Below are 18,322 nucleotides of genomic sequence, written 5' to 3' on the forward strand. Positions count from 1 at the left end.
GGCAGAAAGTGTCCTGCGCTCCAGCAGCTGTCTGAGCCCTACGACCAATACTCTGTGCCACCTCCATTTGTTCTTGATTTTATCTAGAAATCATCTCCAGGGTGTAGGAAAAAGCAGGCATCTTACAAAACCAGAGTTTTCCTGCTGGAATCCTGTGTGAGTTTTGTTAATGCTGTGAATACATATAGTTTACCCAAGGCCCCAGTAAGTATCAAAACTTTTAGGGCCATGATGACCATGTAATCTCTTGGAGGCCATTGTGATGAGCCAGAAATCCTGAACTGTATTCCTGACCCTTCTGCTGAATCATTAAACATCTCTGTGCCACAGCTCACCCACAGAGGAAATAGGGGTAAGGAAAAATGTCTGCATCACAGGGAAGGTGGGAATATGAGCTTGGGAAATTCTGTTATTTATGTAGTATCCTGAAAGCTTCAGAGAAGTATGAAGTATTTATATCCGAGCTACGGAAAACCTCAGAAATGCTTAAGGTTCATCTGTCACTGTTCCTAACAGAGCTGATGAAAAAATGTTTTACAGTACTGTTACTGGGGAAATTAAGTGGTCATGTATCTAACATCAATATATTTTTCATATGTCTCTTCTACCAACCCCACTCCCAAACCCCTGAAAACCAGTTCCTAACACTTATTTAACATATACACTGCCATAGCGCCTAAAGGAACTGTATGATACAGATCTTAGCCCTGTCTGCTTTAGCTATGCTGAGGGATGCACCAAGAAACTGTCCACTCCTGTGCCTGGCTCTTTTAAAAGCCACACATTATGGCTGGAACTTTTGTTGAAATCGTTGCACTTTCTAGTGTAAGGTTATGCCAGTTTGTCATCCTGCCAGTCCTGTTTTCTGTCTCAGTCAACGGGGATAAACACTTAGCCCTCCTTTTTCTTTCCCTATTACCACACCCCTTGCTTGTAACTGGTATAGATTACATCAGAAATTCCTTGCTGAGCCAGCTCTGCTAATAATTTTTGTTCAAAATCACACAAGAATCTGTGAAATGTAATCATGTCCATATTTCGGTCCACTGCAAATACCTGGAAGATGAAATTAAATCTTGCAAAGAGTAATCCGTCTCTTACTCGATCACTCCAGGACTAGCCGAACAGTCAGAGCGATGGTTTACTGTGTTTTTTGTGTGAACTCACGTTACATGCTGAGGCCACGGGCTGGGAATCTGCGATCTGCCGGTCCAGATGGGATTAGAAATCACTGTCACGTATGAAACGTCTGGCTCTCAATGAAATTATCTTTGAGGGGTAGGTTTATAAAGACACTTTCAGTACACATAGGAGAGGAGTAGAAAAGGGGCTGTATGTAACTGTACAGCTGAGATCAAATTCAATTACAGCTGAGAAAGCTACATTTGCAGCATTTTCAGTGAAGTCTTTCCCTCAGTGAGCACCGTGCTGGTTACTCGGCCCCTTCAACATGAGAGTTTATTGACTTCTGCAGACTGATTACTACTTAGGCCACATTTTTCAAAAGCAGAAGGTGGCACACAACCGTGCAGATGCCACTGCATGCCCAGCAGACACATTTCTAAAATTACCGTGACCACTCACACTGATGGGATGAGTGTGCACGCTGGCAGCACCACGGTGCCCTGCTGCAGCACATCCTCCCCACCTGTGTGTGCAGATCGCGATAACCACGTGCACAGTTATAGCTAATCAACAGGGGGATTTTTTTCTCCCCTTAGCACAGACCTCAGGCCTCTGCTTTTGAAAAACTGCTCACTTATGTCTTACGATGCATTTTTACCTAATTGGCAGAGAGAGAAGTAATTAAATTTAACAGAAACCAGGGCTTCCAAATGAAGATATAATTTTTGAAGCCACAATTTCTATTACTTTTTATTACCTTTACCTATGTTTTATATGGCAAAGGGTCACAGAACAGATGCAGCTGCTAAAGTGGGTGGCTTAGTAAATGAAGTCAGCTTCTGCAGAGAAAAGCAGAAGGAAGTTAGAGGACATGAGTGAATTCACTTTAGAAGCCAAATGAAGTTTTGAGTCACTGCTGACTCAGGTAAAACTCCAATTTAATACAACACCTCTAAAATATACCCTTTTCTAGATATGGCAACAATAATCAACTAGCCAAATATACTCAGAAGAGAAAAGGGAAATTCTGAGTAAGAGTGCAAAAATGAATCATTATTCTGATAATGTTTTTGTTGTTATTTTTGCAGACGAATCTGAAAGCTCTTAGGACTCAATTAAGTTACCACAGCCAATAAAGACAAAAAGCAAAATCAGGGCAGATAGATACTTTCCGCCTAGACACCATAGTGATGGGCACATTAGAAATGAGGTAGATTAGATAGATGAACTAGACAGACACATCTAACTGTCCTCCAGTGCATTCATTTGTTTGACAGCCTGGAAAATGCCAACATTCCTGGGATTAAATGAAAATAGAAAACTGCATTTTCGCTATAAACTATACACAGAACTTTGCTATGCCAGTTTTGCTTTGCTAAAATAAACCAGGGCCCAACTGCATCCTCCCAGAGCCACCCAAAGCACAGTAAGAGAAATGACACAGTAACCAAGACGCCAGCAGCTGAACGCCCTTACCTTGCTACCCTTTTACCCCAGGATGTCAGCGGAGTGATATGACCCGCACATACATTGATACATTAATTTTTCCTGACCTCAACACCACCAAAAATGCTGAATTGCCCATCTTGCATTGCTGTCTTGATATCGCATTTCTTTTCTTCACGACTTCCAGCTACTTTACCTTTATGGGCTGGTCAAACAATTTTTGTTCTGTGCTGCCTTTTCCCCCCACTTTGTTCTTTGAGAAAGTAAAAGTAAACAAATGTCTTGGATATAAAAAGATAAAGAACAACAACCACTGCAATGATCCTCCCCAGAGGTTCCTGGCCCAGGTTGCAGATGTATTGGTGCGGCTTTTGCCTCAGCTCACAGCAAAACACAAGTATGCACAATCGCACGTGGTTAGCACTTGGGTTCACATTCAACAGCTCCATATTTTTTCCTAGCGCCAGGACGTGCGCACAAGTACAGCGTTAGATTTGGCAGCGTGCAGTTTGGCAACCTCAGAGCCGGATCCTGCTCCTGCCCACTCCAGCTTTGACAGAAGTGCCGGCTGCAGCCCGGGGATCTGTGCGACATCCCGGTGTGTCGGGGAGAACAGGATCCAGCTCCTTGTGACAGTTTTCCCCACACAACATCACAATCAGCCAAACACATTTGCAATCTACTGCAGCTGGTGTTTCTATAATTGATAGAGATATAAAAGCCCTTTTTGCTAAAGTTGTACTTTTGTATTTTTTTTTTCTTGGGGGAGTTGTGAGAAAGCAGCTACAAAAAGCAAGCTTTAAATCTCAGATAATGTAGCTCCCTTTAGAATCCCAAGCTTAAAGCAAGTAGTTATGAGTTTTAGCGATGCAAAAAACCGGAGCTAAAAACAAACATTTATTTTACTTGACGTAGCAAAACAGTGGATTAAAAAGTTAAATCAATGCGCTGTCTGAATGGTTCCTGCTGTAGCTGCAATTTCAAATGAAATAAGAATGTTATAAAAACTCGTGCATATTAGGCACATTTGGAAATGTCTCCTTGTAACTGTTCTTTAAGTGTTCTGTCTATGAGCACTAACAGGTCACTGCACAGGAAATGCAAAAATATGTTACATTTTAATCAGGGCATATAAAACACTGTCTAGAATGTTACATTGCCCTTGGGAATCTGTAGTAAGTAGGGGAACTTTTACAAAGTCCAGGTCACTCTCCCCATTACATCACTGTAAAAAAAAAAATTATTAGGTTAAATTATATAGATGTCATGTATTAGAACTTTCCCAGTTGTAGGATGATGGCTAAGAGATGCTTATTTCCTTGGAGAAACTCATAATCACTCCCTTGTTCCCCTGTACATACTTTGTATATTGAAAATAGTGCATTTTAACTGATTCAAAATGTTTCCAAACAATTATAATGAATGAGGACAAATACAAAAATGAGGCTGTTCGTATACTCACTCTAACAACAAATTTCAGCACTTTACCCTAACACACAGACACACACAAATTGAAAACTTGCCTGGCTATACCTCATAGGTGATAAAAAATGAAAGAAGGGATTTCAGCAGAGATGTTTGGGAATGATTAAGGTAAAATGTCCCTAATCCAAACAAGTGGAAACCCAGATGTTGATGGCATCATAACATCCCTCTGCTCCCCTGCAAATATTTCTCCAAATGATTTACCTCTGTTTAACCCAAATCACAAGTTTATAAAGCTTCTAATAAGTTCACAGAAACAGAGAAAGAGTAATGCAAGGGTGACTGTTTTCTAGATTAACATTCTCGGGATTTTAGTTATTTAATGTACAAATTTGGGAGGTGACAGAAAACTGTACAACTGTACAAAGCGACCTGCTCCGCTCTTGCTGATCCTGGTTCAAGTTTTGTCACCAGCTTCCAGATAGAAAGATTCGGTTTCTATAAAAAATCCCCCATGGGGCAGCAAATGAAATAAAACAAAACCCCTTGCCCCAAGTAAAACAAAAGTCAGAGCCGCAAAGGCCCAGCGCCCGCTGCAGTGACTGGCAGTTACTCGCACAGCGACCCAGGGATCAGCCCTTCGCGATTTGCATGTTGCGGCATGAGAAGAGATCTCAAATGAACAGGCTCTTTTTATCTAAACAGATATCTGTGGTTGAAACTCCTGGCATTATTCTTTGTATTTTCTCTGAGCTTCTCACTTTTGTACAACAGATTCTTAACTGCCAGTAATTTCCACGTTGCCCCGGCCCCACGCCGCCCCAGCCTGCTGACCAGGCAGCTCCGGCAGCTCGGCACACCCATACCTCCCAACTGCCCCATATAAATTATTGTTATACATTCTATACAGCTTCCACAAACCTCTCAGTGCGCTGCCTGACCTCTTCAATAGGTCTGTTTCGTCCTCACCAGCCGAGGGGTGGCCCCGAGCCTCGCTGCCCGCGTCTCCTCCAGACTCCTAGCAGGGAATCGGGATTTTCCTCGTTTCGCTGGCGTTCCGCGCCGGCCTGCACAACGCCTCGGGGATAGGACGTTGCCACCGCCATTTGACAGGCGTAGGGGCACAGCTCTGGCAAATTTTAAGCGCATTTTTCTACTTTTTCCACACAGAAGGATAAAGGCCCCGCCACAGCCTGGAGGCTCCTCACGCTCCCGCCACCAGCCCGGCAGCAGCCCTACCGATGGAGCTTTTCCCCCAGCCAAGGCAGATTCATTTCCTGCCCACATCCATCCCTGCCCGCAGTGAAGCCAGGGCCCAGCCAGGCTTTTGAAGGAGCAGGCTGAGGGAAGCTAGGAACTGCACGTGTGGAACAACCGTTATTTCTACCCAGATCTTTAGCCAGCCAGAAACCGCTCCACGCATTCACTGCGAGAGCTGGTGCTGAATATCATGCTTTACGTTGAGCGGGCGATGGAGTCACGTATACATTTTTAGCACCGTTTTCTACAGATATTTGATAATTTTATGCTCTCAGCTCCTGTCCTTACCCCTGCTTGTCCATGTTCTGCTTCCTAAATTTCCCTGCTTCCCACCTCAGGGCCTGGGCTCCAGCTAAAACACACAACACAGACCATTTCCTCATCCTCCTCTGACTGCTCAGACCCTCGCTGTCCCTGCAGCAGGGAAAGCAATTGTCCTACTTATCCCCAGCTAAAACATATTTTAGGGGAATGTAATTGAAAAAGAGAAACTGAGAACAGAGCGTGCGCGGTGGAGATGGCAAGTCGGAGAATGCTGTGTCACCTTCTAAAAATTCTTTGGCAACAGCAACTTTCAGACTTTGTAAGTCAGACAAATTTGGGTGGATTTTCTCAGGGAAAGCAGAAGATAGCTCTGAAAAATGTTCACGTCACTGCCAGAAAGCACAGTGGTCCCACAGCTTTGAAATAAACCCTGATGTACGTATTTAATTTTTTGCCAAATAACATCCTACCCCAAATTACAGGAAGAACATTTTAAGAAAGGAAACACAGATTTTGGTAATGGAAATGGTTGCTCTGAGCAGCTCAGAACTGGAAACATTAGAACCAGTAGAAATCAAACCTCTCAACAGAAAAGCCCGAACAATCTGGACTATGGGAACTGTTGTGCCCATAATATAGATATTTTTGCCGTGCCCGGGGCTATGCCGCACTCCAGCAACCATGCAACAGCACTCTCAAGGCCTCCATTGGCTTTCTGCTCTTTTCAAGATCTCCCCTGTTTCTTTTCCCCTTTTCGTTATCACATAGCTGCACTTTTCCTGCATTCAAAGGCTGCCGGGCAGGTGAAGGCCCTGAGCCCTGGGCAGCCATGTTGGCTCCTTGTTCTGCCCCATCCACAGCACACTGCCTCTCCGGTTCAAACAATCCATCCGGCTACAACAATAAAAATCTATAATTCTGAACACAGAAAAGGTTGATGACTTATGTCATGTCTGTGTTATTTGAGCTGTTTTTCCTTCTGCACAAGTAAAACCATAGCTGGCCGAGGTTACAAGACCCAGGCCTGAGTCCCTGAGTCAGTCAGAGGGGTCCCTGGCCTTGAATTTCAGTGCAGACTTAAAAATTGATAGGAAGTCCTTTTTAATCATCGAGTATTCAGCTTTTCCTTACTGATGTACATTTTAATGATGTGTCCTTACATTTTGGTCTGGTTTTTAAAATACAATTTCCTCAAATTCAATACAAAACCCATTTGTGGATCCCAATTGTGAAATGGGGCCCCATAATTTAGTTCAAGTGCTTTTTCAGTTATAAGATATGTTTGAAATAATACAAAATTGAAGGAGTTTGCTATGTCAGGTGACGTTTTGTTAGCTTTTGACAAGAGAAAATATTTAACACCCTCATTTTTTCCTGCTCTGAATATTAGTTTAATTGTCACAAATAATTAAACGCTTATGAGTAAAAGACATCTTCAGACATTTTGACAATACATATTAAGAGATGCTTTAAGGGAAATCTGCACAGATCGGCTTTTATTTGTTATGCTAAACGATGATGCATCCTGATTGCATTTGTTCCTTATTTGTGTGTGCAACAGGAGACGTACTGTGAATGATCTGTAAGGAATAAAATGACAGTATTTGACAGGCTAGGAAATGTCTGGGCAAGGATTCAGGATAAGGAACCCTAAAAGGGCATTGTTTGTGGAGGGGCAATGGGATAGAGACACTCCCTTCAATCTAAGGCAATGAAAGGCATCAACAACTAAATTACAGTTAATAACAGTAAGAAATAAACAGAAATTACGTATACAGGGCTCGAGCTCAAGGACTTTGGACCACTAAAAATATATATTATTATATCAATTATCAAAGAGAGACAAATTCCCATCCTGGGAATTTGCATATGAACTCCAATAACCTACTATTCAGAAATAGAGGCAAGCATTAATTTCCACATGAAAAGGAGCCCTGGGAGAGCTTCCCAAGTCCCCAGCTCCAGAGAAGAAAGCCCTACCTGGTGATTCGGCACCGAACGATCTGGCCTCTGTTGGAGAGGGTAGCAGGTGGTCTCCCAGGTACGGCAGATTAGCCCTATATTACCTAAGATTTATTCTGAGTTCCTGTCAATATAATGGCTGAAACGACCATTCCTGAAAGGTAATATGGTGTGAAAATAAACATAAACAATCCTTAATGAATCCATAGGCTATTACTTGCATCATATTTCTTCTATAGGCAATACATACATCTCCACTTTAGAAAAACAACGCTGCCCTTGATCGAGGCTTAACAATTCCTGTTTACACCAAAGAGGGAACTGAGGAAGGTCCATGGGAACTGCGTGGTGCTAAAAGCTTTTCAAAATCCAGGTCCCTCTTTAGATGCCCACATAAGGATTTAGTCTCTTAACATTAGAAGCTGACTTACAAAAATCAGAGCCACAAACTTTATTACCAGACATTTCCAACCACCTCTGGCAGTCTGGGTGGAGGAAAAGGTGTACGTCCTGTTTAGTTACACCTAGACCAGGTTTTTCATATTTCTCAGGGCAATGCATTATATACTGTCAGAAATACAAAGTTAGATCCCAGGTCTGGCAAAGAGATGTAGAATAGTACATGGGAGGAAAAGTAACCGTAACCAAATTCTCTGGTCCTGAAACTTATCACTGACCAAAAACGCATCTGAGGATAATTTAAGCAAGTTAAAGAACTTTAATTATTCTGCTTAAAACTATTGCCTAGTAAAGCTCCATTGGCTTGTTAACAGAGTTAACAGAGCTCTGCTTTCTTTGACCGTGAGTCCTCCCACTTTTGGGAGCTCCTGGACATGAGCAAAGTGCCACCTCCTCCTCACGGCGGGTTGCACGGACGGGATGAAGCTGCCTCCCCAGCCTCCCCAGCTCCCCCCCACAGCCCACTCCCCGGAGCCCCAGCGAGGCAGCTCCCCCTTCCCACCCCAGCAGGCAAGTGGGTGCCCTGAGCCTCCAGCCTGGCTTTCTCCCCAGAAGACGATAGAAAGGTGATCTAGTACCTAGAGCAGGGAATCAGGAGTGAATGCTGTTTGACCTTGAGCAAATCAGCTAATACTTCCTGGCTGCAATTTGCCTTTCTGTAAAATGGGGAAAAAATATTCTGCTTCACTGTGGTTATTCTGAGGAGTGCACAGCATTAGGAAGAAAACCTTGGAAGAAAGGTGCTAAGCGTGAAGAAATATTACTCCACTTCCTAACAAAGCACACACATACGAGCAGGAACCATGCAGCTAATCAAAAGCACTAGAAAGCTTTTAATTTTTTTAGCTTTTAATGATACAGATGATCAATATAACTACTTAGCTTCTTTCACCTTTAACATGTTAATTTAATGCTACTTGTACTGTGCTTATAAATGTTATGACATGGCTGAAAGACACATAAAAAAATTAATTTTGGTAGACCAATATACCAGCTAGCATAAGGTTATGTTTCTTTGATACAAAACTACGTCATGAAAAGATCCAGCTCTTTGCTGTGAAGTCCACTCACCCTGCAGGAAGAAAATGAATTCTTCCTGTATGTGCAAAGGCAATTGCAGGCCTTATGAATTGTGGTGGTGATTGCCAGTGTAATTCATACAAAATTATCTATACATGGAAAATTCAGAGTAAAATCTTTCTACCAAATAAAAATTACTGCTGTCCAAGTGGAGGGTGAGTGATAGAAAGAGGCTTGTTGTCTGCACATACCAAACTGCACCAATGTGCAGATTTTCATTCTGATCTCCTCTAAACAGAGTTTCGCTAGAAAAAAAATCTTTGCTATTAAGGTATTCCAGAGAATTTAATTATTTTCATTAAAAACAAGAACTGTGTGCTGCTCCTTTTTCAATAGGCGTTCTGCACTCATTCCACATAAACAGACCAAATATCACTTCAGCAAAGTTGCTTGGGGAATATTTAACAGCATTTTTTAAGTTATGAAAGCAATATTGAATGAGATTTACTACAATTTAAGATAAGTGGGTCTTAATTTTATATGAACAGAGAGACTTAAAAAGCAACCAGAAAGGGTTCCGATTATATTGTGCTGGAATATTAGGCCTTGCGTAAAATTGCCCCTTTTCTCTTTTACATGCACAAACCCAAGCACAACAGGCTTTTCAATTAAATGAATCTTTTGAGAGAGATGCAGGAAGAGCCAGAAAGCTCCTTAAAACTTTATTGCTTTTCATCTTTGTCAGGTAGGGATGCGCATTAAAAATGACCTGTTCTTGCCAGCACACAGTCCTTCCTGCAAGTTTTTTCTTCCTGTTTGACCTCTCAATTTTAAGAGTTTCCCAAAATGGGAATGGAAGGGTTGATCTAGATTACTTTTCCCCATATTCTCAGTAGTTTTGCTTTTCCATAGCCATCTAGAGCTAAGGACGCTTCCCATAGTCTCTTTAGCATCGTGAGTAACTTTAATGAGCCTCAGTATCATTAGACAATAGCAGTTTACAGAACGCAGGGAGAAAAGACACAGAAAGCAATAAGATACAGCTATAATAGATACAAGCCATGGAGATGAAAGAAAGAAGTCAGCATCTCATTTGCATTAATACAATAAAAATACAGCATTAATGTTGCTAGTTGTAATTTTTTTTTTCAATACAGTTGAGACTGATTATGCCTGAAAAAAGGCAGGCTGTGCATTCCTCGTAGGTCTTGCAAGTGTTTAGGCTTTAAAGAACAGTTACTGGCTATTAACTTTCTAGATTTAATTGCCACTAAAAACAATCTCCACGAAACTTCAATTGAAAGCCACTCCTCAAGAACCGATGGTCTGATCTCAAAACTGCTTTGTTTACAGCAATACAAATTCAGAGCTACCATTCACATAACTCCACTCCATCATTATGTTGTATATTGTGTTTACTGGTATTATGTGTGTGTACATATATAATTATATACACAGACACACACACCAGTTCATCATCAGAATAAGTCAAAACCAATATTGCCCACCTTGCTTATACAAAAATCAGCAGCACACCCTCAAAAATCATGAGACTAGCTGAAAATTATGAGATGTTAAAAACAGTCACTTTGAGAATCATTGCATTTTTTGTCTGGCATAAGAACTCTTAGGCTGCATGTTTTCAAGCTCCTTAGTTCTCCATAGCAAGGAGTTTAAAATAAATTTTCCTTTTAAAATGCATATTGGGCACTTGCATAACCACCAGACTCTGGGAGCTGAGGATTTAAAGAAAATAAAGACTAGCAAGGGACTTTCAGTGAACACAACTCCTAACATCACAGGAATTTTAACATTTGGGCAAATATTGGTGGAATAATCAAAAACTGCTCTAACCTGAGCTTTCCAGCTTGTATCAATAAGAAGGGTGCATCTCTCTCCCAGGCAGGCACTTGTCTCTCCCTTTTGCAGGTACGTATGTCTGCAAACCTGAAGAGGATCTATTTCCAATACATTTAGGACTGTTTGTTCTCTTTAACTGTGGAATTTTACCAATACTTGGGACCATTGGGTGCTGCACATTATAAACTATGTATTTTTCACAATCTAATCTTGTCATTTTGAAGCTATTGTTGTGACTTTTTTTTTTTTTTTCCTAGGGCAAAGGGGGAAAACATTTCTTTAAGGGAAACAAAGATTCTCTTCATTTTTTAAATGAAACACTTACTGCAACACTTAGATCATAAGACCAGTTTTTCCACTTCTTTTTGCCTGAAAAACCTCACAAGGTAACGGGTGAAAAGCCAGCAACAGTTAAAGAGGGATGTGTAAATCTAATGGGAAACAGTGTGCTTCTATGATGCATTTCTCCTTGAAACCTTAAAAAAATACACCGTTCGCTGTCAAGGTATTTCTGAGTTGCAGAAATCGTTATTATAACATGATAATAAATGTAAAAATGACTCGGTGCCAAGATCCAACAGCCTCAAGTGAGAGGTCACCTTAATGAGAAAGAACTGATTTTAGTCCCTAAAACTACACGGAACTTTTGGGCTTCCGATTTGCAAAACCATCTTCATGCATTTATTTGAGAGCTGCTGCTCCTGTGCACCACGTAACACTGCACATTAAAAAAGGATTCTTTAAAAGACCGTATCAACTACTGGTATCAAGACACAGTGTTCGAAAATTAGCACAGAGAATGGGAATGTGTTTGAGAAGTGAAGCTAGCCGAGCAAGCAAAATATCTCAGTCATACAGACTTTAGAAATTAATAGCATGCAACCATTAGTAACACAAGTTACAAGCAGAACTCTCCCTAGATTTAAAGCTTAATGGTAAAATCTGGTCCCTCTTCAGAGCCAAAACATTAGCAAAGAAACATGTATATTTAATTTTGTGGCTAAACAGCCCAGTCTTATGTAGACAGTCTTTACACGGGCCAGTTACCTACTGTAGCAAAGTGCTGAGTAAGAGATGCAGAACTGGACCCGCTCTCATGTAAATTATTGTAATTAAATAGGTAATGAAAAATCACTGCTCTTGCATGAATGAAATGTAAGATTTCAGCTGAGAGTGTAATGTGGTTCCAATTGACTCCCGTATCAGATTCGGAGACAGATGAAAATGTCTCTCTGCTTGCATGAGCACGCTTTAGAGGTAAAACTTAACAAATATTTTCATTTTGCAGAGAAGAGGTAAAAACAAAGGCTTGTTACAGCAGTAAAGTCAGTAGGATCTCCCTTTTTTAAGGCGGAATACGATACACACACGTCTCAACCCAAGAGGCATTACATTTGAATCGTTTTACTTTGCATTTGCTAATAATACGTCATCCAGTAGAAGAACCAGGCCTTATTCTCCCCTCCACTAGCTGACATGATATTTTTTTTACATTTGAGCTCTTAAGATCTGCACAATAGCTTAACACAATAAGTGTTTAGCCTCTGGTTCCAACTGTAATTGATAGAGTACAGTTCCATTCCCTCTGCTGCTGCTAAGTTGGGAATTGCAGCCACAGCAACTGACAGCTTTTTTTTTCCCCGCAAGTCTGGAGTTGCTCTCTGGGAGTGATGTCCTCATCGGGATGGGAAGTAAAGCGACGGGAGAAAGGCTCAGCCTGGCCCTGTGCTGTGGAGGAACTCCAGGGACCTCTCCTAGGGGAAACAGTTACTGGAGGTGGGTGCTACTAATGACAGCAAAAATCAGGAGGAGAAAGTGCTGGGAGGAAATACCAAAATCCTGCCATTTTGAAGAAAATGAGCTTTTCGATCAGAGAGCACGGAAGAGTGAGAGCATTTATGCAAAAGAATTTCTGACAACCAACATGGTTTTTAAAAGTGTTATAAAATTGTGTCATTTACTGATGGAAATATCTTTTATATCACAGTCGCAGGGGCTGAACTCTTGGTGAGTCCGGCTCTTCATATAGTGATGATATACTGTGCCTTGATATGTAAGAGTAAAACTGAAATAAGGAAACAGTAACTGAAATGAACATGATTTCAAATTGTCCCACTCAGGCCTGAGTTTTGACACGGGAAAAAATTGCATGGCAGCTTCGGGCTTGGTAGCCAATTCCAGAATTTAACGCAGATGGCGACTAATTTTGGTGCCTCTTTAGTTGCAAAAGTACCTATTTTGGAAGATATTTAATTAACCGGGATTTAAAGGCTCCTCGTGTTTGTGCACACCTTGGCTTTTTTGTCATCTGTCAGCATGGTGATGTGCACAGTAACTGAAAGGTTCTCAGGCACGAGCTATTTAGGTGGGTTTGATGTGCACTTGCTTTTCTGGAGGATGTTTAAACAAAGCAGGGCTGCCATTTCTACAGTTTCATTCAGTACTGCTTGCTTGGAACCTGCTGCTGTTGCCCTATAATAAAGGATACAAATAATACTCGAAAAGCCACAAGACTCTTGGTTATTAATACATCTATATATCGCTTCCTTTCATCACAGCAATAGACATACCGGACCTTGCTGGTCATTTACTCTGCTCTCTGAAGAAACAGAATTTCACTTCTTAAATATGTTTCTGTTTTAAATAACCTTTTACTACTAAGGTGCAAACTGCAGCTTTAAAGTACTGACTGCTAACCGTCTTCTGTTTGCTGCTCTCTGAGGACTCTTCCAAAACCAAAACTGTGTTATTCTACAGCTCCAATAAACAAAATAAATGCGACTGATATCTGTTTCTGCTGTACTTTTCCAGAGCTTTGGTTCTTAGATAGCCTATTGGAGCTGGGAGAGAAAGAAAAGAAGAAATACAAAATTGCAGCCGGAAAGGGCGTTAAGTCCAGATTCCTCTTTGCAGGCTTTAAAAAAGCAAACTAGCAATTCATGATCACAAAATAAAATATGCACATTTAAACAAGCTGCAGGGGAAAGGAGAGTTTAATCCAGTGAAATTGTGTTTGAAAGCTATTTCATACCCCTAGGAATAAAATCTGAATAGCAATTCTGCTCTGCTCCCACCCTTTTTCCACCCTTCTGTTAATATATTACCATTTGTTATGGAATCGTTACAAGACTTCTACCCCAGAGGTGGCTGCATTTCATTGAAGGATGAAGTACTTTCTGGGCCTGACTCTCTTCTTACTCGCAGGAGCAGACAGTACTCATTGCAACTGCACTGATGCTGCTAGGAAAGCTATTTCTGATTTGCACCTGAGCAAAAGAAGAATTAGGCCCACAGTTCATAAAGCCCTTTGTGATTCATTTGGGTGAAAGCTGCCACACAAACGGGTCGTCTGTTGTAAAAAGGGGTATGGTACTAAAGCAGGGGCTAATATAAAGAGCTGTAACTATCTGCTGCAAGAATTACCGAAATGGAAATGACGATCTCAAAAAGGAATGACGATTCAGAAAAGATTCGGCCCTGGAAAGATCAAAATGCATTTGACGTAGTTTCAGTGCTGATGCGAAATAAAGTGTCTTTAAAAGTGTAATTTGAGATCAAAAATCCCCATCATCAAACATAAATAGTGCCCCATTTATCCAATTACACTACCTTGTTTCATTGCAATGGTCTGTAATATATTTCTTAGGAATACAAGGCTTAAAATTAATAATAGAAAAGGACAAAATTGCCATATATATTTCTCCAGATAGATTTTCATCTAGCAGCAGGACTTCACTTCTGATTCACTTGCTGGTTCTCTCTAACCTTTACATTATTCATTAATCAAACTAGAAACCTGCTTTCAAAGTCAGTGCATGGTAGTAATTATTTACAGTTGTGCATAGTATTTAATTTTAAGCAATGACAAAAGCAGGCATGTCCAGAATCATAAGGCTTATCATTTTTCTTCCGTTGGAGGTGAACTATCTAAAGAAGCTAAAAGTTGCAAACTTCTCTTCAATATCTCTGCTGCCATCAAGACAAAATGCAGTGCAACTGATACCTTTGAACTTGTACAACTGAAAATAAATAAAAGTGAAAATTAAGTAATATATAATGTAGCAACTCCTTTAAATAAAAGGAATAAGGAGCTTTGCTATCAGCCTTCATGAGCGATTCATTTCTTATTGCGCAGTCTGTCTACTGTCACTTTGAGGTATTTTTCACCACACAAAACAGAATCTCAGTACTATCCCTGAAAATGAAAGTCAGTTTTAAGAACTATATACAACAGGCACGTCTGCTCGTTGAAACCCCCCTATCCCCCCCAAACACACAAATACAACTTCAGAGCAGGAGAACTATTGCAGATGTGTAAACCTACTTCGAATCAGTTACGCTGGATGCAACTGGACTGCATTTGCAGTATTTTGCTCACCTGAAACAACATTGATCTGAGGACAAATATAATCAAGGAAATGCACCGCTGAAGAGCAATGCACATTTTTTAATGAGAATAAGAAAGGAGAGGTGTTATTGTGGTCATTCAAATTTCTACCTCAGCATTAAGATTCTCAAAAATACTGTAGCGTTCTGAATAAAAACATCTTACTGTATTCTCAGCAGGGAAATCCCGGGAAACAACAGCATGGGCTTTGCTCGCAAAAATTTACTTACTCTGTAGCCTATGTTTCTAAAAATGAACAGGGTGCTCCTACAGAAAGATACCACACACATTCCAACTGAAAATTCTACTTTGAAAACAAAATAAAATGAAGCCTCATACTCCTGACAGAGAGAAAAAAGGAGCAATTCTAGCACTGTCACTGTGATGATCAGCATCCATGAAAAAAGCTATTTATCCTGCAAGTTGAAAACGTTAATGCCTTATTCAGATATAACCTCTTTGTGAATAAAACAATAATAGCAACTCATCAGAGAGTTCTTCTGAATACATACATACATATATATATATATATGGATTTCTAGCTTAACTATTATTTATGGTTAGAGGGCATCTCAGCTTGCCAGGAATCGTACTAGCGACCTGCATAGGTACATTCATTGGTCACGTCCCAAAAGACTCTGCCTGCATACCATTGTCCTACACCTATACGAATACGGCAAAATATGTAAGTTTATAAAAGTTATGCATGTCCCAGTTTCTCTGAAATAACATTTACCTTTGAATGAATCCCAAGCACTACTTTTCAAAGTTTATTCAAGTATGCCACTAAACTTGCCCATACATTTTGTCCCACATATCGTATGCTACACCTAGAAAATATTCAGAGGGGAGGAGGGAAAATTAGCAAACCTTTTCTAAAGTAAAAATGTAAAATATTAGTTTTCATGAGAGAACTAATCTGATGAAGGACACAAAGAAAAAAGGAAGGGAAAAAACCCGCCTACATTAAAAGCCAAACAAGATAATAATTGTGCATGTCTGGCTAAGAGAATCTAGAGGGCAAGCCTTACGTCATTGGCACTTGGGTTACCATGGTGAGTGATTTATTGATATATATCAAGAATGAATAGATCAAAGGCAGCAAGATGACAGGTGATCAATCAAATGTCAAATCAAAGCTGGCAATCAACTGGAAAGCTGATTTTTCAGTGGGTGGGTCTGGCAGAAGAAAAATGAACTTCCATATTGCGCTTCCCAGAAACAAAACCCCACCACACTATTAAAAAAAAATAAAAAGCAATTAAGCAGCCTGAAAGAAAACTCTTTGAAAAGATTTACTATATAGGCCCACTCATCTGTTTCTTTTTCTTGGCCCCCGAAAGAAAAAGAACACCATACAAATGACAAAACAAAACACTTCCAAAGTTGCAAACTATTTTCTTCTTTTTTAAAAAAATAAAAATTGCAAAACCACTTGGCATGTGCAAATATATAAAGTCGGCTACAAAACAAAAGAAGGATTTGATTTGAAAATGTGGATTGTCTTCTAACAGTCAGAACGTTTCATTTTATTTCCTGTTGCAATTTTCACCACTGATGATCAAAGGCTGAACTTCCCCACCGGGTTCATCAGCAGAGACAGTCCCTGTACTATTTCAGGCATACACAACACACACACACACACACACACACCCCGCCAGCATTGCCACCAGAAACACGGCGAAATAAAAGCTTAACCACACCGACCCACTTCGCGAAACGCACGTTTTAAAAACAAAAACCACCAGGAGGGGGGAAAAATCAGAAAGGGGAAAAGGAAAAAAAAAAAAAAAAGACTAAAGCGGGAAGCAGATGGGAGCCTGCTTTCGGTTCGTAAGGGGAAGGGGCCGGGGGAGAAGGGGAGCGAGTGGCAGAAAGTTGGGGGGAAAGTTTAGCCGGGCAGGCTGGGAGCCCGGAGCGAGCAGCGGGGACCGGGCGCGGCGGGAGCGGCGGGCGGTGGAGGGGGACAGCCCGTGGTAGAGTGAAGATCTTGGCACGAAGGGATGAAACTGGCTCCGTGGAGTTACGAAGGGAAAGGGAGGGGGAGGGGGGATAAATAAATAAAGATCCAGCCCGGAAAAGCAAGGGTGACCCTAAATAATAATAAAGATGGGGGGTAGGATTGGAAGGAGTGGAGAGACAGAGGCTGTGTAAGTGGATGGCTTCTCCTTACCTGCAGCCCGTTTGGGTGCTTGCTGTTTCCTCCTTGGCATCGCTCTACTTTCTCCAATCTCACTTCTGTCCCCAGATCCGAGAGCCCTGAGACGCTCCTGAGTCGTGTTTCTCTGCCTCTGCCTCTCAGCTGCTTTCCCCAGCACCCCCCTTCAAGCCTCCCCTGCCCCCCTCCTTTCCACTTCACTGATAGGAACCTGTTTGGTTTTTATTTTATTTTAGAGATCTAGGTTTCTTTCTTTCTCTCTCTCTCTCTCTTTTTTGGTTGGCTTTTCTTTTTTTTTTTTTTTAACTGTTGCAACACTTGCTTTGCTTTGATTCAAACATCCAAGCTCAGGAGCAAATGAAAGGCGCCCACAGTGCCAGAGAACGGTAATAAATAAATAACAAAATAGATATGTATATATTAAAAAGGCAGCTCTGGAAAGACTGTGGGGCTGGCTGCTTCCTCCCTTTCCTCTCCTCTCCTCCTCCTCCTCGCAGAGCTGTATGGCGGAGCGGTGCCCGGGTGTGCGTGGTGTGTGTGTGCGTGCGTGTGTGTGCGCGGAGCGCTGCAGGTTCCGTGCTGTCAGATGCCAGGCAGTGAGTGATATGGGAGAGGACAGGGAGGCTTCGGAGGGGAGGAAATCTGGTATTCACACGCACACGCACACACACACTCGCACAGGCACACACGCGCGCACACGCGCGCACACACACACACACACACACACAGGCAGGGTGAGGCGATGCCAGCAAACATCGATCCGCTGAGCAAACTGAACATTAACAAACTCCTCCTCCGCGACCCGATGACAGGATGACATTTACTCCGCGCAGACAGGCGGCACGGCAGTTTATTAAAGGGACAGGGCGCGCCGGCACCGGGCCCGCCGCCGCCCGCCGGCACGGCCCCACGCGCGACCCTTCCCCCCCCCCCCACGCGTGACCCCCCCGCGGGTT

General features: G+C 41.7%; 1 protein-coding gene across 6 annotated transcripts in view; it reads right to left on the bottom strand.

The window, feature by feature from the left end:
• Positions 1–18,077, bottom strand: part of TSHZ2 (teashirt zinc finger homeobox 2) — a 231,628-nt gene extending 213,551 nt beyond the window's left edge. For 5 of the 6 annotated variants that reach the window (XR_008579641.1, XR_008579640.1, XR_008579642.1 and 2 more), the window contains exon 1: positions 17,382–17,496. Coding sequence is in view for 3 of the 6 variants with exons in the window: in XM_054845614.1 (XP_054701589.1) it covers positions 17,382–17,421 (40 nt within the window). In the remaining 3 variants the exon portion in view is untranslated. Of the gene's footprint in view, positions 1–17,381 lie in introns of all 6 variants that reach the window. The other variant, XM_054845613.1, reaches the window with a different exon arrangement.
• Between the last annotated feature and the right edge of the window lie 245 nt (positions 18,078–18,322).

Source organism: Grus americana, chromosome 17 (assembly GCF_028858705.1).
Source record: "Grus americana isolate bGruAme1 chromosome 17, bGruAme1.mat, whole genome shotgun sequence".
In the NCBI taxonomy this organism is placed as follows: Eukaryota; Metazoa; Chordata; class Aves; order Gruiformes; family Gruidae; genus Grus; species Grus americana.